The sequence below is a fragment of the Fukomys damarensis genome, unplaced genomic scaffold, assembly GCF_012274545.1.
Source record: "Fukomys damarensis isolate Sample0158 unplaced genomic scaffold, DMR_v1.0_HiC HiC_scaffold_17, whole genome shotgun sequence".
Taxonomy (NCBI): domain Eukaryota; kingdom Metazoa; phylum Chordata; class Mammalia; order Rodentia; family Bathyergidae; genus Fukomys; species Fukomys damarensis.
Window position 1 is genome coordinate 44,711,190 of NW_022900929.1, and position 23,672 is coordinate 44,734,861.

Here is a 23,672-nt window from a genome sequence, read left to right on the forward strand (position 1 = left end):
AAAAGAAAGTACAATTAGATGATTGGAATTTCAATATAGGATATCGATACTATGGATTAAAAGGACAAAATATCTCAGGAAGGATGAATTCTTGACACAGTATTTTATGGAAGGGCAGAAATTTAAGGGGACCTGAGAAGGAGAGAAGAATAAAAGTGATGATGAAAGGGACAGTTTTGTAATTTAAAAACCTCTCTCTTACCTGTTAGGTAATAGTAGGCTCATTTTTAGAAGAAATTCAGTTGCTTAGTCTTCATTTATGTAATAACAACATGAACACAGATGTAAAATTTTTTATAATGGGAGAAAGCTAATTACCTGCATAGAAGAGTGATGTAGTTATTACTACTTTCTCTTGGAACCTAGATCTTTGAGTCACATTGGGTTCCATAAGAGACAAGCATCAAGAGAATTGCCTGACTATGGAAAATAGAAGAGGGAGGATTTTGAGGTCATATGTTGGCTAGCATAAAATAATTCCCACTTAATCTTAAGGTATGCATTGATTGGAATAACATAGATGAGGATTTGAAAATATATCCAGGTGTACAGATGTATCTTCATTTCTGTTAGTATAAATGGACATTTAGGAAATAAAACTAAGATCCTTGATGTGTGAAGACAATGCCTACAGTTGATGAGAGAAGGAATAAACAGATATTTTTCCTGTTATCAAATATAGCAAATGTTTGCTTCCGGATGCTTACACATGCTTAAAACTTTAGGGTGCTGAGGATGAAGGTCTGTTGAAAAGCTTTGACCATTCTCCTTTTGAGTTAACTGATTACACATAAAACTTGTGTTATTGGATACATTTGTTCAGAGACTTTAAGTATAGTTACCTGTGAGGAGATTATTGTTTCAAAGGACCTATGTCAATCTATTGAGAAAACCACTGTGGATCTTCTTGGAGATACTAGGATTAATCATTGATGTACAGTTAGAAAGAACCTAACCTCTAGGTTTTCATGAGACCTGGAAGTGTCAAAGCTCTGTCTTTGTTTAAAATTGCTTTTCTTTAGATTTTAATTTATTTAGAGTTGTATTTAAAAATAAAGATTAAGCAAAGAAAAAAAAAGGGCCAGGAATTTAGCTCAGTGGTTCTGCCACCAGCTTCACAAGCACAAGGTCCTGAGTTCAATCTCCAGTTAAAAAAAAAAAGCATAGAGCTTTATTTCATTTTCTCTTTTACAGGAATTAGAAAAATAAGTTGGAAACTGGATAAAGAAGATGTGGTTTTGTATAAAATGGAATATTACTCAGCCATAAAAAATGAGAAAATAGATTCATTCATAGGAAAATAGATACATATTGAAGATATATTCCTAAGTGAAATAAATAAGTCACACATGTGTAAATACTAATAAAGTATTCTCTAAATAATTTTAAAAAAGAATAAGATAAGACTACAAGAGCAAGAAACAATTTAAATATGTTAAGGGACCATTTTCATCTTCAGAATTAAGGATTATTTTAATCTTACATCATTGCCTTTTCTCTTTTACTTTCCTTTTTTGTTTTATTTTAGGATTCCCTATTTTTAATGTTCATACAGAGATTTCTTTAACTGAAATACCAAATGGTTTCTCTGGTGTGAAAACCATAATAGTACACAGGATCCTAATGAGAAAATTAATAATGTGAAATAGTAAGTAAAGGGCTGAAGGTGTAGGGAAATTGGGAAGGGTGGGGAAAAGGTAATAAGGGAGAGGAAAAAATATGAAAAATTGAAAAAATGGAAATAAAGTGTTTGTAAATGGGGAAGGGAGGAGGGGGTGAAGGGAGGGCAGGAACAAGGGGAAAAAATGAGAATCAAGACCTATTATGTAAAGGTACAGGATCCCAATAATGAATCTAACTGTATGGCATTCCTAGATTGTACCAATAAACTCAATATAAAGAAAAGAAAAAAAAGAAAGACTTGTTAGTTAATTTTTCCACAAGGAAGGATCATTCATGTTTGGATTTTAGGAAAATCTTTACAATGCTCTTCTTGATTAGTAAATGTTAAATTTCCAGCATTATATTAAAACTAAATCTGTATAGGGGAGAATGGAATAATATATAAAATAATAGTATAGTAATGCATAAATAGTAGATCAAAATTAAATTCCCTGAATTTGTACATATTTTATAAGATCAGTGTATTAGCAATTTGAGGTACCTAGAATCATGTTTCTGGGCATTAAGTATTTCCCTGGTAACCCATGTAAATGTTTCTCAATCTTTTTATAGCATTTTTCATCTCTTTATTTCTCAGTGTATAAATGGCTGGATTTAGGAGAGGAGTAAAAACAGAGTAAAAGACAGCAAGAAATTTGTCCAGCCAGGTGATGTTTAGTGGGCACACATAGATGAAGATGCAGGGCACGAAGAAGATCACCACCACCGTGATGTGGGCAGTGCAGGTGGACAGTGCCTTGGAAGCACCTGTTTTGGAGCTTTGGCAGACAGTGAGAAGAATGTATGTGTAGGAGATCAGCAACACAACAAAGCAGGTTACACATACATATGAATAAATGTAATACACTATATTAACAGAATCAAGGACAAAACCCATATGATCATCTCAATAGATACAGAAAAAGCATTTGACAAAAGTCAACACTCAACTCATGATAAAAGCCCTGCAGAAAGTTAGAATAGATAGACTTTATCTCAACATGATAAAGGATTTCTATGAAAAATCAACAGCCAACATCATATTAAATGGACAAAAACTGAAAACCTTCATATTAAAATCGGGAATAAGACAGCAATGCCCACTATCACCACTCCTTTTCAATATAGCTCTAAAAACGTTAGTTGTATCAAGTAAACAAGAGAAAGAAATTAAAGGAATAAAGATAGGAAAGGAAGAAGTAAAACTGTCATCATTTGCTGATGATGTGATACTATACATGGAAAATCCAAAAAACTCTACCAAAAGACTTCTAGATTTAATCAACACTTTCAGCAGAATAGCTACATACTAGGTCAACACTCAACATTTCTCAATAGGCTTCTTGTACTCAAATAACAAGACTTCTAAAAGGGAAATTAGGGAAACAATTCCTTTCACGATAGCATCCAAAAAATGAAGTATCTAGGAAACAACCTAATGAAGGAAGCAAAAGACATCTACACTGAAAATACAGCACTCTTAAATAAGAGATCAAAGAGGATATAAGAAAATGGAAAGATATCCGCTTCCCCTGGGTAGTAAGAATAAATATACGGAAAATGGCCATACCAAAACTGTATACCAAAACTGCTATACAGATTCAATGCAATCCCAACTCACATTACAACAATATATTTCACAGAACTAGAGAAAATAATTGAAAAATTCATTTGGAACCAGAAGAGACCTAGAATAGCAAAATCAATTCTAGGCAACGGAGACATGGCAGGAGGTATCACAATTCCCAACTTGGAACTACATTATAAAGCCACTGTGATAAAAACAGCATGGTACTGGCAAAGAAAAAGACCCATGGATCAGTGGAATAGATTATAAAATATAGATACAACTCCAGATGTATTCAACCACGTCATCTTTGACAAAGGATCCAACCATCCTCAGTGGAGGAAAGATAGCCTCTTTAATAAATGGTGCTGGAAAAACTGGATTTAAACCTGCCAAAGATTAAAACTAGACCTTTATCTTTCACCATGCACTAAACTGAAGTCTAAGTGGATTGAAGATCTAAATATTAAAAAGAAACACTAAACTTGCTGGAAGATAAGTTAGGCAGAACTCTCAAAGACAATAACATAGGAAAAGACTTTATGAACAAATCCTCAGTAGCTTGGGAACTGCCAAAAAGTATCAACAACTGGGATCTTGTCTCATTTAAAAGCTTCTGCACTGAAAAAGAAACTCCCAACAGAGCTAAGAGGTTATGTGGGAAAAAATTTTTATCAGGTGCTCTTCAAACAAATGACTATTATCGAGAATCTATAAAGAACTAAAAAAAAAATTAGACCCCACCAAATATAAAGACCCAATACAAAAATGGGCATCTGAAATGAACAGACTTTTCTCAGGGAAAGAAGTAAAAGCAAATAAATATAGGAAAAAATTTTCACAATCACTGGTCATCTGAGAGATGCAAATGAAAACACTGAGATTCCACCTCACGGGAGAAAGAATGGCTGCTATCAAGAAATCAACCAATAACAAATGTTGGCAGGGCTGTAGGGAGAAAGGAACCCTTTTCCGTTGTTGGTGGGAGTGAAGACTGGTGCAACCATTGTGGAAATCAATATGCAGATACCTCAAACAACTAGGACTACAGGTTCCATTTGACCCAGCTAACCCTCTGTGGAATATTTTTTCAGAAGAATTAAAAGAATCATACCAGAGTAAGATATGCACACCCATGTTTAGAGCTAAATCTTGGATACAGCTAAATTGCCCATCAGCTGGAGACTAGATAAAGAAGATGTGGTTCTACCTTTTTTTTCTTCATTGAGTTTATTGGTACATTTTAGGTATACAGTACAGTTACATTCATTATTGTGATATTGTACCCTTACATGACATGTCTTGGTTCTCATTTTTTCACCTTGTCCCTGCCCTTCCTACACCTCCTCCTCCCCTCCCCCTTTACAAACACTTCATTTCCATTTTTCATTTTCTCATAGTTTTTTCTAAACTCAATGAGGAAAAAAAAGACAAAATTTTACACAATGACATCTTTTCAATGTATCAACCTTGGCTTTCTTAGATGTACAAATTTTCACCTTTCCCTAGAGCTTCATGTTAACCTTTACCTGTGTTAGTGTATTATTCTTGCATTTATGTTCACCTTATCACATCACTTGCCATTTATTATATTTATTAGTTATTCTAACACCTTGACTAGAACAAAGCTTCACAGTGATAAGCATTACTTTTTATCTTGTAATATATCCCACATGTACCCAAGAGCATGAGGTACTTGATAGTGATTGCATAAGTTAAAAAACGAGGCACACAGGCAAATAAAAGATAACTTTGGGGTTTCTCATTTCCATAATAAAATAGATGATCATAGAAGATAATAATATTTTTGTTGGTAATCATGAGCATTTTTCCATTTTCATTGTTATTAACACATTTTGATTGTACAAATTAATGGGATTCACCGTGAAATTTTTCTCATGTATACATCATGCATTGATCATGTCCATCCACCCTCATTCCACTCTTGTCCTCCACCTCTTCACCTCCAACATCCTTCCCAGTTGCTAGTAATCCCTCTTCTACTTTCAGGTCAAAGTTGCTCTCCTAAGAGTTTCCACATAGGAAAGAAAACATTCAATACTTGCCTTTGTGTCTGGTTTATTTCATTTAACATGTTTTATCAGAAATGTCCATTTTTATGAAAAAGGAGGATTCCATTCTTCTTTATGATTAACACTTTGGTATGTATACATTTTATTTATCCATGCATCTGTTAACAAGAACCTAGGCTGATTTCATATTTTAGCTCTTGTAAATGTTGCCACAGTAAGCATGGGCATCTCTTTTGTATATTGGTGGTCTCTCACTGTGCTTTTGATCTACATTGCCATGTTTGCTAATAACATTGAGCATTTTTCAAATATTTACTTTTCCTGGATTAAGGTTAATGTTATACATGTTTGTTTTTGTTTAGTTTTTGGTCTTGTGGCTATTGTCATTGGGACTGCTTTCATTTTTCTAACTCACCAAGAACATTATGGCTGTATAGAAAAGTTACTAGTTTTTGCATGTTGGTTTTTTATTTTGCTCCTTTGCTGTAGTCACTGAGTACTCTAACAGTCTTTTGCTGAAGTGTTTGGGTTTTCTAGTAATGGAGTCATATCCTCTGTTAACAAGAATAATCTGACTTTCTGCTTTACTATTTATATTCCCTTTGTCTCTTCTTCTTGCCTAATTGCACTGACTAATATATCTCGTATACTAAATAAAAGTACTATACTTAATATATTGAATAAAAGCAATGAAAGTAGATTCACGTGATTTGTTCCTGATATTAAAGTAATTTTTCTCACTCAGTATAATATTGGCTGTGAGTTTGTCATACACAGTCAAGATTGCATTAAGGTGTAACCCTTCTGCACTAGCTTTTTCAGGATTTTTATTACAAAGTGATGTTTTATCACAAGCTTTTTCTGGACCATTGAAATGATGGGTGATTTTTCTCTTTTACTCTGTGAGAGTGCTCTACTAACTTCACTGATTTTATGATTTGGACCTTCCTTGTATTCCTGGAATGAAGCCAACTTTATCATGATAGATGATTTTTTAATGCTTTATTGAATTTGATATATTAGTGTCTTGTTGAGGATTTTTGCATTTGTTTTGCATCTATGATTCAATCATATTACTCACTATTGGTCTATTGAGATATTTACATCTTTTCTCTTCACTTTTGATAGGTCATATGCGTCCAGAAATTTGTCCACATTTTCTAGATTTTCTACTTTGTGAGCATGTGGTTTTCCAAAACAATCTCTAATGATCCTTTGCACATCTATGGTGTCTTTGTAATGTCTTCTTTTTCATCTCTCCTTCTGTTTGCGTCTTCTTTCTTTTTTCTTGGGTAGCCTAACTAAAAGTTTGTCAGCTTTGCTTCTCTTTTTCCAAAAGTCAGCTCTGTGTTTAAACCATTATTTGTATTTTTTAAACTTTATTTCTGCTCTGATAGTCATTGTTTCTCTTCTGTTAATTTTGAGTTTGATGTGTTCTTACTTTTGTCAATCTTTAAGATGCATCATTAGGTTGTGTTTCTAAAATTTGTTTTTCCGATGAAGGTGTTCAATACTATATGCTTCCCTCTTAATACTGCTTGGGCTGCACCCTACAGATTTTAGTTGTGTTCTGTTTTCATGGTTTCAAGAAGTTTTTACATTTCCCTTCTGACTTCCTCAGTGCTCCTCCATGCTGTATTTGTTACTAAAGGTCTTCAGTGTGTCTTGAAACTAGATATGATGATGCCTCCCTCATACTTTGCTCTTTTGGCTCAGCATCGCTTTAATTACTTGGCAGCTGTTGTGCTTCCATGTTAATTTTAAGATTGTTTTTCTTGCTTCTGTGTTTTGAATATTTGTTTTCTTTCTCCCTCTTGTTCATCTTTGTGGTTTTATGGTGTTATGGATTGGACTTGAAATTTCCCTCTAAAGTCTCATGGATCTGAAAGATCGTTAGACTATGGTGTACTATACAGATCCAGGGATTAGTGCCCTGAGGGGTCCGTTGCTGACTTGCATTTAGGAAGTAGAGCCTGGTCAGAGGAGGTAAGTCACTGGGGGTGTGACTTGGTCTCTTCCTTTCTCTCTCTGCTTTCTGGCCTCTGTGATATGAGCAGCTTTCCTAAGCCAGACCTTTCCATCATGCTGTTCCTTCCTTGCAGCCAACTAACCTGTTGGAACTGGTTGAGATTTGTGAAATTTTGAGTCAGAATAAACCTCTCCTTCTTTAAATTGAGGCTGTTGGTTATTTTTTCCCAGTGAGCAAGAAAGTGACTAAGATGGTATACTGTATTCATAATGGTCAGTTATTTTCTATTTCTCATTTGTGTATCTAGTCTTTGGTGGGATTTATACTTTTGGCAGTTCATACTTTGTCATGCTGAGAGTTTAGTCGTTTCTATTTGGGGGATCTATAGGCCTCCTGTACTAAGGATCCATATCTTTCCTACGATTAGGGAAATTTCCTGCTATCATATCATTAAATAAGTTTTCTTTGCCTTCAGTATTTTTTCTTCCCATTGGGATATGTTGATATTATGGATATTTGATCTTTTAGTAGTGTCCCAAAAATGTTATATGGACTCTTCATACTTTATTTGAATTTGAATGTGCTATTTTGAAAGATCTGTCTTCAAGCTCCAAAATCATTCTTCCACTTCATTTACTTGAGTAGTGAGGCATTCAACTGAATTTTTAACTGACTTAAAGATACCTTTTTTGTGGAGGAGCTTGCAGTTGTAAGTCAGGAAGCAGAACCATTGAACTAATCCCTGACACAAAAATTTCTTTATTTCCAAAATTTCTAATTTTTTTTTTCTCAAACACTCTCCCTTCTTGAATTTTCTCACATTCTCTCACTGTTCACTTGTATTTCTTGGATCTCATCGGATTTTTAAAAATAACTTTTTTGAATTCTTATCAGACATTTCATCCACTCTCATATCTTTGGAATCTGTTACTCAAGTTACGAGGTATCATATTACCTTGTAAGGGTTTTTTATCTTTCTTGTGTTCCTATGTTGATATTTGTACATCTGGGGAAATGAATATCTCTACCACTTTTATCGGATAGCTTTTTTTTTTCTCCTCATTGAATTTATTGGTACAAGTGGCTTTCTTCTGAAGGACATCATGTATATCAGTTTATCATGCAATTTTGAGTTCATTTAAAGTTCTTTGGCTTTAATTAGTGAATTTGGGTACTACAATGAAAAAGGTTCACTGTCTCTAGAAGACATTCAAGAGTGGTAACATTACAGGAGTTTAGGCAGGTGCGGTGGAGACAGCAGGGTATGAGGGTTTCACCATGTGTGGTTATTCCCACAGTACTAGTGGTGGTCTCCAACTGAAGTGCGTTTTCCTCAGGCTTTATCTTGGCTCTGCTACTTCAAAGAGATTATGCTTCAGTAGTGAAGCATAAAGTGCCTTTCCCATGATTATATATTGTTTAAGTTTCAGGTGCTTCACCGAGACACGTTGGGACAGGTATACAATAGCCTCTCTACAGCACACAGAAACCAAATCCTGTCAGCAAGTACTTAGGCAAAGTGGGGGGCAGCTAATGTAGGAGATATGAAGATGTGAAGTGCAAGAAAAAATTGTATTACTTCTCTTTGCTGCCACTGTGGGCTTCTGCCCAGCAAGGATCTCAGACACACACACGTACCCCTTATAAAATGCACAATAAATGATAAACATTAACCAGGGTATATTCTTCTCAGATTATTCCTTTTATAACATGTGTAAGGATCAAGCAATAGAGAAGGCCTAACCTGACTTCACAGTGCAAAGAATGAGTAAGAGAAGAATATGTCCAATTCCAGGTGAAGTTTACCTCCAGATCCTTTTAGGCTATGCACCTCAAAGTTAGGGCTACAGCCACAACTATGATGGGCTTGTTCAAAACTGCCTCTCACACTTCTGTAGACAGGAAGAAGTGGAATCTCAGAGTTCTTTCACCACCTTGTTTGCAGACATCCATGCTGCTGTGGGAGAAGGGTGGCAGGAACCATTCAGGAAATGGCCCTCACCGCTGGCTTCCAAGTGAAGCCAATGTGACTGGCTATAGCCCTCAGAGGGCAGGCTCCCAGACCCTCCAGTTCTTGCCTGGCACCCTCCATTCTCCTTCTGTGCCTAAGCACCTGTCCCCACCATGTATCATGCTCAGCTGGTGTGTGTCAGTCACTCCACCCAACCAAGTCTAGTTTGCACGGTAGCAACTCATTGAGCCAGTGCAGTAGAAGGTCCAGTAGTGAGATGATGAAAGGATTTCTGCCCTTAAAGCCATCAAAATTCAGACAGTATGACCCTTTTCAAAATGGTGCCTGGCTGCAGTGCCCTTGGAGTGCAGTGGGAGATGAACAAAAATGCTTTTTGAAAGCCCCTCTTACCTATTTGAAACTGTACTCTTCGAAGGGCTGAAAAAAATTCCAGTAGCACAGATCACCATTTTTTGTTGTTGTTGTTTTTTGGGTTGTTTGTTTCTTTCTTTCTTTGTGTCCCCAATCACCAAGGTTTTGCACTGATAGATTCATGGGAGTTTCTCTTTCCCCTTTATCTCTGCAAAGAGCAGACTCCACCCACCTCACCTGTGAAGTTGGGATGAAATGTGATGGAATATTTTCTTTCTTTGGCTACACTGCTTTCCCAGGCCTCTGGATTTTACAAGGTCTTCGTTTTTTTAGTAGAATCTCATGTTCGCCTTTCTTAACAGACCTCAGGATACAGTAAATAAGTTATGCTGGGTCTTCTCTGTGGAGGAGTTGGTGAGTGCTGGGTATTCTTTCAATCCACTGTGTCTATACCACTTTTGGGGGGAGTTTGTCTTTAAAAAAATCCAAAGAGGCTAACAGTGCTTTAGCCCATTTGTAAAACATTACCACTGTCAGATCTATTGAGCAACTGGTAAAATAGAGAGGTTTTGAACAGCATTTTCAGGGCGATTCATTCACTATCACAAACAGATAATGTCACATGTTTGAGATCAGCCTACCATTTTGCCCTTTCTCTCATCAGTGAATTAAATAAATAAATGACATGTCACCTCTTAATATGAGCAGAGTCTCTTTAAGTATTTAAAATTCCTCTTTTGGAGGATAATGGAATAGGAGCACACACTAATTCACACCCTCTCCACAACTTGGAATTGAAATAGCTAGAAAAGTAATACTCCACAAAGTGAATGAAGGGAACTAGTGCACTGAAACTCAGTATTATACAGATAGAGACTTGAAGGAAAAATGGAGATCCAGGCTATCAATACAGAGACCCAGAAAGAGTAACCTTTTTCTGACTTAGTAATGACAGTAGCCCCAGAGGCTCAAAGGAAAGAAGGCTAAGGGGAAGAATTTGTATCCAGTTTCTATTGTCATGAAGTTGCAAGAAGCCAAGAAGGTGGTAAATTCCCTACTTGAGAAAAGACCTAATAATTTTGGCATCGGACAGGACATACAGCCTATGAAACATCTTACTCACTTTATCAAATGAGCAAGTGCTGGGTACTTTTCTTTTGGTGCCAGCTCCAGCAAAGGGTTCTCCTCTATAAGCAGCTCAATGCACCACCTGTGATTAACTGGCTCACCCAGGCTTTGGACCACCGCACAGCCATTCAACTGTGTAAGTTAATTCATGAGTACAAACATAAGAGAAGCAGAAAAAGTAATAGCAGCTACTGCCCCAGGCCGAGAAAGAAGCTTCCCACAATGAGATCATACACATTAAGAAACTGCAGGATTTTCAACTGGGATTAATACTATTGCCACCTTAGTGAAGAACAAGAAATCATAGCCAGTGTTGAATGAACAAGATATGGACACCATAGGTCTGGCTGTCTTTCTATCTGCCCTGGGTTAGAAGATGTGATTCCCCCATCCATTGTCCAAGTAAGACCACGCATACATGCCTGATCCACAGGAAGATGTGCACCACTGTGACCATTACACAAGTTAAATCAGAAAACAGGGTTTGTGAAAACTACCAGGGCAGGCTTACTCACCTGTGCCATTGCTGAGGAACAATGCCTAACACCCACAACTTAACAGGAGAAGTTTAATTTCTCTCAAGTGTTTCAGAGGACTCAGTGCCTGGTTGGCTAGGTCCAGGACAAGAACATCATGGCAGAAGGGTGTGGTTGAGCAAACCTTTTTAGTCCATGGCTGCCAAAGCAAAGCAGAGGAATGGTACCAGAGCAAAAAGGGAAAGGCACCAGATATAGGTCCCAAGGTCACACCTCCATGAACCACCAAGCTACACGTAGAAGTGTACTTTACTAAAGCTCTCCACAGCCCTTAAGCCAATTAAATTGATAATCCAGATTAAGTTTCATGTGCTACCCATTGTTGACTTCACAGGCAAAGATAAATCATATTTAATTACTAAACAAGATAATAGTCATAATTCCACCTAATGTGATACAACTATAATGCTTTCAACAGAAAGTCCACTAATGCCCTCCTCCAGAGATTCCACAGTTTAGCATTGTTCAAAAGTCAAAGGCCAAAGTCTGCTGAAACTCAGGACAAATTCTTAACTGTGAACCCCTGAAATTTCAAAAAACAAATTACATATTCCCAACACACTGTTATACAGTATTAACAGTTCCATTTCAAAAGGGAAGAGTGCAGATAAAGAAGAACAGGATCAAACAAAGACTCAAACTCAGCCGAGCAACATATCTGGTAGCTCGATGAGAAGCCTCCAAGGCAATCAATGGTGAGATGTGCACGTCAAAGGATTTGGGGCAGCCTGAACCCTCTGAATTTCTCAGTTGCAACCCAAGTGACCTCATATGGGATGGCATCACTCATGGCCTGCAGCTTTAATCAGCTAACAAACTATGTTCCTGGCATCTATAAAATTCTGTGGTCTCCATCTTTGCCCTCATTCCCACAACTTCATGTTTTTGCCCCTTAGAGCTACCTTTCCTGGCTTCCCAGACATTCTTTTAAAATCTGGGTGAAAGCCTCCCCAACCCCACAATTTTTCATTCTTCTTGCCTGCAAAAAAACCTACACGACATGGAAAATGACAAGGTGCAAGCAGAAGCAGGGCTCCCTTGGACCATGGCTTTTGTGGCCCCTGAGTGCCTGCATCATGGCTAGCATGGTAAAATCACCCCCAGGAAATTAATCACCTTGGTGGCCTTTCTCCAGCAGAGGTCCCAGAGACTCTCATCGCAAAGAAAAGGTTTATATTTTTGTACCCTGATTTCTGCAATACTACGAAGGCATCTTTATGTTTGCCCTGGTTCAAAGTATCTTTTTAATGATACCAATCTCTTCAGCAACCATACCTCCATTGGCCTCAAGTTTATCTGTACTCCATTGCTGACCAAATTTTATGGTTCTCAGATCTTCCTCCTCCTCTTTTGGCTCCTAACTCCTGCTCTAAATCTGACTAAAAGCAGCAAGCACTACCCATGCCCCAGCTTGGACTGTGGGTTCTCTTGAAATTTATAGCACCAGATTTATTGGTCTGACACCTTCCGTGTAGCCTCACCCTTCTGACATAGACAAAATGTATACAAATTCTCTGCAGAGTATAACACACATGGCCTCTAGTCCAATTCCAAGGAGACTTTTCATTCCTCTCTGAAACCTCCTAAGCCAAGACTTCACTGCTTACAATCACATCAGCATTCTGAGCTCTGACAAGAATTACCCTTCCAGCTCCACTTTTACCATTCAAGGCTCCCTTTAGCCCCTTTCTCCAGACTTCTCCAAAGCCTTCCAGCAACAATGCCAAATGCTTCTGAACCATCTTCTCAGATATGGTCAAATCAATGAGCCCACTTCTCTGGTATTAACTGTATGTATTTAGTCAGCTTTCCTGTCCCTGGGGCATGATAACCGAAAACCAAAACTGAAAAGAGAAGGGGTTTTAATTTGGTTTACAGTTTGGAAGATTTAGTTCAAGGTCAGCGGCTTTCATGAGTGTACATCGTGGTAGAAGGATATGGTGGATCAATGCTTCTTCCTTCATGGTAGGCAGGAGTGGAGCAGGGGGCAAGAGACGGAAGGACAGGGACCATGGACTATGATCACACCTATCATGCACCTAGATGCATCCAGAAGTGGGCTTTACTAGTCTTCTGGGAATCTTTCAAGACATTGAAGTTGAAAACCCAGTTTAAGTGTCATAAGCAGCTGTTGCAAAGACAGATGTGATAAGGTCTACCTGAGAGGCAGCATCCTCGGTCAAAAGTAGGCTCACATTGCCAAGCAGGCAAAGGCAAAGACAAAAGAATTCATCTCTAAATTGCATCACATGGACTCTTGAGTTTTCCCTACACAAAATAATACAAATTGTTCTTCAAAAGAATTAAGTTTCATAAATAAAGCCAAAGACCCTTTGATCATGACCTTCCCTTGGACTCCACATACTTGTATTTCCACAGGCAACTGTCATGTGGTATGTGGTATGTATTCCTTCAGATATTTTTATATGTACTTACTTCTATACATGCATATGAGTTGAGTTTCTTTTAGTTGCTTTACTCATATAAAAGGGAATTAATAAAGTTCTGGATAGAGAGATCAAACACAAATACATAATTGGGGATTGAGGGAATGACATTTAAGGTGGTGGGTAGTGTACAAGCACAAGTGAGAGACATTAAGGAATCTATGCTAGCAAAGACAGTGAGCTCTTATCATCTTAGGCTTTCAGAAATATGGAGAGTGGAAATGATTCTAGAATCCCAGGTAAAATACATAACTGGAGAAAAAGATGACAAATTTAACACTGCCTGGATTTGAAGTTTATTACAGGATTTTGCTGCATTCTGTGAGAGACAGCACCCCATCATCCCAAAGATTGGAGCCCCAAAATAATTATAATTTCAAATAGGCTGACTATTGTACTAGTCTGCGAAGTCGGTTGCATGTGATTTTACATGTGGGTACACTAGTGAATTCCATGCAACATAAACTCATTATGATAGGTTATTTGACACAAAATGTGTGCCCTGACCAGGCACGTTATGTAGATATCATCCTGACTGATAACACTTTCTCTAACTCCGCAAAACACTCCACAGGCAGATGTACTGAGTTCATATCCCACGAAGATTTCTAAGAGAAGAAGAATCATAGTGAAACATAAAGAATTACAGGGATTACACTTTATATAGGTCTATTGCCATGGTACTACATTCCAGGACTCAAGTCAGTGGAGTGATCAGTACACACAGGACAATGGGCATAAAATGGAGAACAAAGATTAAAGTACTCTGTATGTCCCTCTGTGCTATTAATTTTGATGATGCAGGTGACTATATAACCTGGTAACATTCATGATAATGATGCACTTAACCCCGGACTCAGAATGAAAAGCAACAGAAGGAAGAGATCCTGAATGAAACCAAGAAACTTAATTATGCAGCACTCATCAGGATAGGTAGCAGGCACTAGAAATATATGTAGGGTGCCTTGATATCTACCCTGCACCTACCTTCAAGCACTACCACCTGCATATCACATAGACTTTTCTTGTGGTGATCTCTGATGTGAAAACATACTAAAGTTAAAAGAATGAGGAAGAAATACAAGGAGAAATGAAAGGAGAATGAAAATTGAATGAATTTTAGTAACAACATATTAGACAGGTAGACAATTAAGTTTTCTCAATACATTCCTGTTTTTCCAAAAAAAGTTCAAAGGCTTTTAGGCAAAGACATGCATCCTTTATTCTCCTGTGAGTGATGCTAACGTCTTTAGATTCTGGGCAGAATCCAGAAATGTGAGAAAAAGTGTGTTTAAACTAGAAAAGACAGATGATGCAAATCCATATACATTTATCACTATGGAATACTGCCAAAAGTCTGATATCACATAAGAATAATTCCTGTTAATATAAAGAGAGACATGTTTCCTCTTTGAATTCTTGAGGTCAACAGTTCTTTTGTTTTCTGGGACTTTACTTTGTAAAAATAGCAGACCTTAGGAATAGAGATTTGACCATAATTTTTATAAACATATTGTAGAAATAATTTTCTGTTTTTAGGAAAGACTGTACCTCACTCCTAAGTAGAAACCAAAAGAGCCTAACATGGCAGATAGGAATCTCAGAATAGGCCAAGGAAGACATTATTCTGAGGTTAATTGTTGACAATGACTTTCTGTGTTCAAAAAAAATGTTTACAATGCAATCACTTTAAGAAATTTTTCTAGAACTCACTAGCTGTCTGCATACTCTCTTCATTGCCACCTTCATTTCTTGATTCCTGAATGTGTAGATAACTGGATTCAAAGTTGGAGTGATTACTGCATCAAATATGGCCAGAAATTTATCCAGGTTCATGGAAGGAAAAGGCCATGTATAGACAAATATCAAAGGACCAAAGAACAAGACTACCACCGTGATGTGAGCTGAGAGTGTGGACAGAGCCTTGGAGGAACCAGTGGAAGAGTGTTTCTGAACGGTGAGAATGATGACGATATAAGAAATGATCAGTATAATGAAGGAGCCCACAGAGATGAATCCGCTGTTGGCTGTGACCATGAATTCAAGGCGGTAGGTGTCTGTGCAGGCAAGTTTAATGAGCCGAGGAAGGTCACAGTAAAAGCTATCCAACACATTAGGGCCACAGAAAGGCAAGTTTACAACAAAAGCCAGTTGAACCATGGAGTGCATGAGGCCGATCATCCAGGCAGCCAGTACAAATAAGATGCACAGTTTGGGGTTCATAATATTCAAGTAGTGGAGAGGTTTACATATGGCCACATACCTATCAAAGGCCATGGCTATGAGCAACACCATCTCCACACCACCAATGACATGGATGAAGAAGATCTGAGTGATGCACCCTCTAAATGAGATAACTTTGTGCTTTCTAAAGAGATCATAAATCATCTTGGGAGAAGTGAGAGAAGAAACACCCAGGTCAATGAAGGAGAGGTTGGCCAACAGAAAGTACATGGGGGAGTGCAAGTGAGGATCAGAAGCCACTGTGAGCACAGTGAGGGAGTTTCCCATCATGCTTGCCATGTAAAAAGTGGAGGAGAGCACAAAGAGGAATAGTTGGATAGCCCGGGAGTTAGTGAGTCCCAGGAACACGAACTCTGACACAGCTGATTGATTTGCTCCATCCATTGGCCTTCTTGGCTGTGCTACTTGTAGAAGAATAAAGTAGAAAATGTAAGATATGATAACTACATTAGCCTAGAAGGAGAGAACTGAGTTTAGAAACCTATTGTTCCTGTAACATTGAAAGTACCCTTCACTTCATCAGGTATATAAACAAATGCTCATCATTCCTAATCATCAGGGAATTACAAATTAAAACCCCAATGAGATAGCATATCACATCTGTTATAATGGTACTGTCAAAAAATAACAAGTTTTTGGTAATGTACAATATGAAATACTACTTGTATACTCTTGATGAGAATATAGTTAATACAGCAAAAAGGAAAATAGAAGAGAAGTGTAAGAAACACTTATTTACAAAAGCTTTAGTTGAATGTACTGTGTTAAATGAACAACAAATAAAAATACACTTGACTGTATAGTTGAATAATCAAAGAGACTGTATAGAGCTATGAAGTGTCAGAGAATAATAGAAAATGAAGGATTCCAGAAGTGATACATAATTAGAGAATAGAATGAAGAGATTAAAAGGAAAACCCAAAAGAGAGTAGGGGTTGTAAGTTCATAATGAGAAGAAGCAAAATCCTTAAGTAAAAGAGTGGTTTATCTTAACCTACTCTTCAGATCATAACATTATATGCAAATTACAGCTTTGTATTTCTAAACACTGGGCTCTCAGAAGAGTTTTGCAAAGACACATTAATCAACTATGGATTGACTTCTTTGGATCTCTAATCCCCCTTAGCTATGTTTACACCAAGACATTATTCTAAAGTCAGTTTAAAGCAAAATAAGATGTAACTGTGGAACATAGATGTACTAAAATGGTTACCAATATATACATTCCAATGTCAAGTAACATAGAAATGAATAAATATTGAGCAGTGCAGTTTTAAAGTCACTTGACAGACAAAAAAGATCCAACTGATAACATGGAGAAAAGTTCACATAAAGGTTTCTACATGGGAACTCAAAGATATGATGTTCATTCACCTGGATATCAAAAATATGCAATGGGAAATTCCTGAACATGGTGTTTGAAACCATCTACATTTTGAGATTTATAATTTAAAGTAATATTTCTTAAACACATTCACTACATTCATGAATTAAATAACCATAATGCAAAAGTCAAGGTTTACTTCTTTGCACTTTTTTTATTAATCCTTCTTGTTGACATACATAGGACTGAGTAATCTTCTGAAACATATTCCCAGGCATTTAGAGGCATTTAGTATTTACAGAGGAAGTACTTATAATGGGATTCCAAACATAGAATCATCCATTTAAACTGAACTGATAAATATCTCTTAGATTTGGAGAAGGCACTCAACCAAAGGATAATAATGTACAATTCTGCCTTGATCTAGAAATGCGGCAAGTTCATTGTTTCCCTCAGCTCAGACTCTCTTCACTCCTAATTTTCTATTACTCAAAAATACTTCATGACCAAGTAAAGCATGAGCCCCTCTAAATTAAGAAAACCTCCACTTTTTTTAACCATATAATTTATTGGTACATTTTAGGTATATAGTAGTTTCATTCAAGATTGGGATCTTGTACCATTACATGGCAGATCTTGGTTCTCATTTTTCCCCATACCTTCCCCTGCCTTTACCCTCTCCTCCCTTCCCCATTTACAAAAACTTTATTTCCATTTTTTCATTTTCTCATAGTTTTTTTTTCTTTTCCCTTACTTCCTTTGCCCTACCTGTCCCACTTCCCCTACACCTTTAGTTCTTTTCTTCCAATTTCACATTGTCAACTAAACCATTAGGATCTTATTTACAATTATAGTTTTTCACACCAGGGAAACTATTCGGTATTTACACATGTCCACTTTTATTTATTGTAGGAAGTACAAGGAATTCTGAATCATTTTCAAATAAGTGCTATGTACATATATGAAACAGTTACTTTGTAATTGTGAGGTTACAGAACTCCACAAACTCAGCATGTTTTATATTTGGTCTTTGATTCTATTTCTCTCTCATTCTTGCCCTATAAAAATTCCTATATATAATCATGCTTTTATCTCTCCTTCATTCTACTTACAGTTCATAGATAAAAATGAATCCAGACACTCTAACTCTATACCACAGAAGAAAACAAGAAAAATAAAGCAAACCCAGTATTTTAAGTATAATTTTTTCTAAAATTTTCCACATTCCCTTTCAAAATGGCATTTTTCAGATCTAGATTTTTGTTTATCAGTCACATTTTATGTTTTGTTCAGCTGTATGTAAGACTTTTCTATCTGGCAAATTTGACAGGTAAACATGCTTCTGTTTTACAGAAGATGGTGATTTTATTCTCATTTCCTTTAAAACGTTAAAGTAGAAAAGAATATAAGATTTTTAAATTTTCATGTGTCATCAGATGCTTTGCCTGTTTCTCTGCAGTCATCACTGAGAACAGAATGTTTAATTGCAACCTATGCAGGATCCAAAATACAACAAAACTGGCTTTTTCTAATTTTTATTTTCAAATGTCCTTATGCACTACATGGTTCTAACTCAAAGTCAAAGCCAGTCTTTTCCAATGTGATAATAAATTTACCAACCTATTCAATTGTTTTTCCTGGGTGCTCTCTAGTTTGTTTTAGGCTCAGCTCAGGCACTCAGGACATGACTTACACTTGTACCAATTCCAAAATAAATTCATACTGGAAATTAAAGACAGCCTTCCCACTGTTAAATTTATTTCCATCCACCCATTTTACCTGTATAAAGAAAACAGAAGCTTTATGGAGTCAGACTTTCTACCTTTTCTAACAAAAAGTGCCATATAATATCCACCTAAAGGAAGATACAGAGCTAATTAGAGCTGCACCTCAAAAGGCCTGTGACCAAGTGATCCTGAAAACATTACAGTTTAGAAGTAATAGTTAAGGGACTTATCCCTAAGAGAACAGTTTGTTTTGGCTAATGCAGCAAAAGGATCTAAAAACTCATTAATAAGAGGCTATGGACAAAGAGGAAAACAAATGTGGTAATTTTTTTTATTTTTGCTCTATTGTAAAAATTGACAATTCATTACAATTAACTTCTGAAAAGAAGTAAGCAGTGACTTTAAAAATTAAGTATAGTCACTTACTCAGCTCTAAAAATAGGCCACTGTGCTAACTCATACTTCACTTAAGGAGTAAAAGAATATTTATGAAGCCTTAAATTTTATATGATAGTGTATTCTGCAGTTGTGAATCTGTGCACAGATTTATCCATACAGATGTCCACTCTTGTATATAAAACTTAAAGGTTATTAAAGCAATTAAAGTATTTGCCAGTAGGTAATGCAGTAGTGAGACAAAGTGTACTCAGATAGCTAAATACTCTGAAGTGACTGGAAAGCAGGCTCTGACTCCGTATAAAGACAACCACAACACACCGTTCATGTGAAAAGTGGACAGCAAAGAGTCTATATTGCTGTGCTTGTAAATAAAAATCAATCTGAACAGACAAACACTTTTAACAAGGAGTTCAGCACAATGAAATTTAGACAACAAAACATGGATTTGACTCTGATTTTCTATACTTGTATCTTTCAGGACCTTGCCAAACAGGAAACAATAAACTCAAGTTAGGTAGCTTAAAGGAAGAGCAAAGTAGGGTAGAAAAGCGTGGTGAGTGGAACTGCAGGGACAAACAGAAGTGATTTTTATTTTCTGTATATAAAGCCTGACAAATAATATCCAAATAGAATAAATTGGCATAGGAGACTAGATATTATATCATTGTGAAATAACCCAAACCCCAAACTGTTCCACGCCCCAGTGTTCTTCAAAGTAGTTAATCGTTTATTTTCGGCATCCACTAAGAAATTGGGAAGTTTGGTGAAATAAAATCTGAGGAGAAGCGTGGCTTTATATAGAGTACTTGGGTTTTGTTTTGTTCTGTTTTGTTTTTGTTTAATTTTATTGGTATATTTTAGGTGTAAGATGCAGTTACATTCATCATTGGGATCTTGTACCTTTATGTGATGAATCTTGGTTCTTATTTTTTCCCCATTGCCCTTCCCTGCCTTCACCCCCCACTCTTCCCTATTTACAAAGATTTGTTTCCATTTTTTGTTTTGCTTTTCTCATATTTTTTCTATTCTCTCCTTACCTTTCCCTTACGCCTCCCACTTCCCACACTCCTGTAGACCTTTTCTTCCTATTACACAATATCAGTTATACATGTTGACCCTCATTTACACTTTTAGTTCTTCATACCAGACAAACTATTCAGTATTTATATGAGGTGTGTCCTATTAATTTCACTTAAGAGTATGGCCTCGAGGTGCATCCACTTAGCTATAAATGTCTCTAGTTTCTCATTCTTTATGGCTGAGTAGTACTCCATTGTATAAAAACAGAACAAAAAAAAACGCATCTTTTTTATGCAGTCTCGAGTTGATGGGCAATTGAGCTGTTCCTAAGTTTTACCTATTACAAACTGTGCCACTATAAACATGGGTGGGCATATAGCATTCTGGTATGAGTCTTTTAATTCTTTTGGGAAAATACCCAGTAGTTGTTACATCTTTGCAGAGCAGCCTGAACTCAAAATGTTAACCTCCATAGCTTCCTTCACAAGAACTATATGGGGAAAGAAGCAGATGGTGTCGGTGAATATAAAACAGAGCCATCAAAAAATCTACATTGCTGGAAGGGGTGATGAGGCTTTTCTGATGACAGGATTTCCTTCAGATTATCTTATTTTGAAAGAAGGTGTAGGCTGTGAAGTGTTCACCAGCAGGTCAATAAAATAAGTTTCATTCTAGCAGGATAATAATCTCGAGATGATTTTATAATGGGATGTCACTGTTTACCATATGAGAACCATTGGACAAAACAGTGCTAGGAAGAACACTAATAAATTCCATGTTCTGATCTCAATACTTCTGGTCCCCACTGCAATGGAGAAACCAACCTCTGAGGATGAAGCAGGTACTATTCCCCCATGGGTTGGCCCATCTTTACATGTTTATCCATTTATAATCCAAGCTCATGTTTTCTCCTCTGTCATTAATTGGTTATAGAAAATACCCCATTTATGAGAAAAACATGTGTTCAGAATTTAGAAAACCATGGTCATCTACCCTCACTGTACATACAGGTAAATATACCCATTCACACAATCTACGTAGACTTTTATTGCTCCAAAGCCACCTCAAGGCTCATAGCTTTCTGAATTTCACATGTTAGAGCAGCACGTTCAAGGATGTCATATTCTGCCTCTAAAACCAAAAAATTTTCTTCAAGAATTGGGCTTCTTTCCCTATTCAGTCATTGCAAAGTGAAACACATGAGAAGACATGTTCTGGCATACCCCCAACAACTGGTGTGGGGAGTTCCAAACATTTTGAAGATTCATATCTGTCATCAGGCATGCGTGTGTCTTGCTAGCACATCAAGGAAACACACTCTCTGTTTTACAAAGTCTAACATGCTGTAATTAGAGTAAATATGACATGCTTTGTCTTATATGAAAAACCTAGAGTAAAAATGAACAAATGAAAAGATAGATAACGGAAGTACGGGGCATAGAAGTTTTTAGAGTATATGGGGATAAAGAGATGAGAGAAGGGGGAAGGAAGAGAAGAGGGATGAAAAACGGCATTAAGATATATTATGTACATGTACTATCTCCTCACAAGAAATTTAAATGTACTACAGACATTCAAATAAAAATTTAAAAAGACATCCATTTCACCACGAAGACATTTTTTCAATAAAGAAACAGAAGAAATACAATAAAACAGGGTAATATGACAATTATTAAATAGTGTAACAGTGTAAAAACAGCACCCAAAGATACTGAAATGGATAAAAGCCTGGGAAAAATTAAAAAACAGATAAAAGCTGAAGGAGATCCCAGAGACTGCAGGTGAACAGTTAAGTAGAATTAGGAAGAGAATGTGGGATAAGAATGAGATCACAATTAAGGGATAAAGATTTTGAAAAGGAGCCATAAGAAATCTTGTAAATAAAGAGTTTATTAAGTCAGTTAAAATTTCAGTAGAAAGCCTTAATAATAATAGACTAGATTAAGTGGAAGATTTAATTTAGAACCTTGAGGACACATGTTTCCAAATAAATGAAAATACAAGTAAAAAGAAAAAAAAGGAATTAAGAAAGCATAGAAGATCTTTGGAAACCACATTAAAAGATCAACCATCAGCATACCAAAAAAGAAAGAAAGAAAGGTTAATGGCATAGAAAAATCATTCAGTGGGATAATAGCAGACAATTTCCTTATTCTTGGGAAAATACAAGAGACCTATAAAGCCCCAAGTAGATCTCAGAGGAGATCCTCACAATGAAAACTTTATTTACACTGTTCAAAATACAGGAAAAAGAAAGAATCTGAAGTTTTCAAGAGAAAATGACCAAGTCACATTTAAGGGCCATCCCATTAGGCTGAGTGGAAATGCTACATACCAGGAGGTTAAATTTCAAGTCCTAAATGAAAACAGTGCATAATCAAGATTTATATTCTTAGCAAGGCTGTCCTTTAGAATCAAAGGAGAAATAAAGCCCTTACAAACTAAGCAAATATTTAAGAGAATTTATGACTACCAGACTAACCTTACAAAACCTATCAGAATGCTAAATGTAAATAAAGCAGAACGATAACTATCATCAGAAAAGCATAGGGAAAAAATAATCTTACAAGAAAACTAGACACACCATTGAGAACCAGAAAAGAATCACACATTTTTAATACAGAAAAACCATAAAACCATAAAGATGAATGGATTTGGCAGAAACAAAGAAGAACATTCAATACATGGAGCGAGACAAAACAATATTAAAATTGTTATGAAAGCAAAACAGATGCCATACAGCGAAAGCAATTTTGAGAAAATCAAAAGCATGGCTGGACGGAGGCATCACGACATACCAGTTTCATGACATACTCTAGATATGTAGTAGCAAATACAGCATGGCATTAGCATTGATAAGTCAAAATGTAACTTAAAAATTCTTTGAAACAAATAAAAATAGCAGCACAACATACTAAAATCTATGGGATTCAGTGGTAAGAAAGGAGTCTGTAGAATGGAGTGTCTTCACAGAAATAGAAACACTTCATATAAACAACCATTGGTACAACCCAAGGACTTAGATAAGCAAGATTAAATTAAGCCTAAATAGTAGAGGAAAAGAAATAACCAAAATCAGAGAAGAAATTAGATCCAAAAAATGAAAGAAACAATGAAGCAGAGTTAATTTTTGGAAAAGATAAGCAAATTGTTAAGCATTTAGTTAGGCCATCTAAGAAAAGAAAGAAAAAAACTAAACCAAAACAGAAAGAAAAAAAAATGAGAGGTGAAGAGGAATCTTCTCAACTGATATCAGAGAAATATAAAGGTTCATTAGGGATTATTTTGAAAAC

At 36.4% G+C, this 23,672-nt stretch overlaps 1 protein-coding gene across 4 annotated transcripts; it reads right to left on the bottom strand.

Moving 5' to 3' along the window:
- Nucleotides 1–2,185: 2,185 nt before the first annotated feature.
- LOC104849714 (olfactory receptor 4F3/4F16/4F29) lies at nucleotides 2,186–17,055 on the bottom strand. 4 transcript variants are annotated; one of them, XM_019204847.1, is made up of 2 exons: nucleotides 15,680–16,293; nucleotides 2,186–2,510 (listed from the first exon to the last, which is right to left on the bottom strand). In XM_019204847.1, the coding sequence occupies exons 1-2, from the start codon at nucleotides 16,291–16,293 to the stop codon at nucleotides 2,186–2,188; spliced, it is 939 nt and encodes a 312-aa protein (XP_019060392.1). The 4 variants fall into 4 exon arrangements, with proteins under 4 accessions (XP_019060392.1, XP_019060393.1, XP_033620941.1 ...); XM_019204848.1 differs by having other exon boundaries at nucleotides 2,186–2,504; nucleotides 15,674–16,293; XM_033765050.1 differs by lacking the exon at nucleotides 2,186–2,510 and adding an exon at nucleotides 17,046–17,055 and having other exon boundaries at nucleotides 15,355–16,283.
- Between the last annotated feature and the right edge of the window lie 6,617 nt (nucleotides 17,056–23,672).

Bases quoted from the DNA above. Each gene is read 5' to 3' on its own strand.
- LOC104849714 (XM_019204847.1), bottom strand. From the start codon at position 16,293: ATGGATGGAGCAAATCAATCAGCTGTGTCAGAGTTCGTGTTCCTGGGA. The intron at 2,511-15,679 runs CATCTCTGTGGG...CATTTATTCATA, and splicing joins GTCACAGCCAACAGCGGATT to TGTATGTGTAACCTGCTTTG.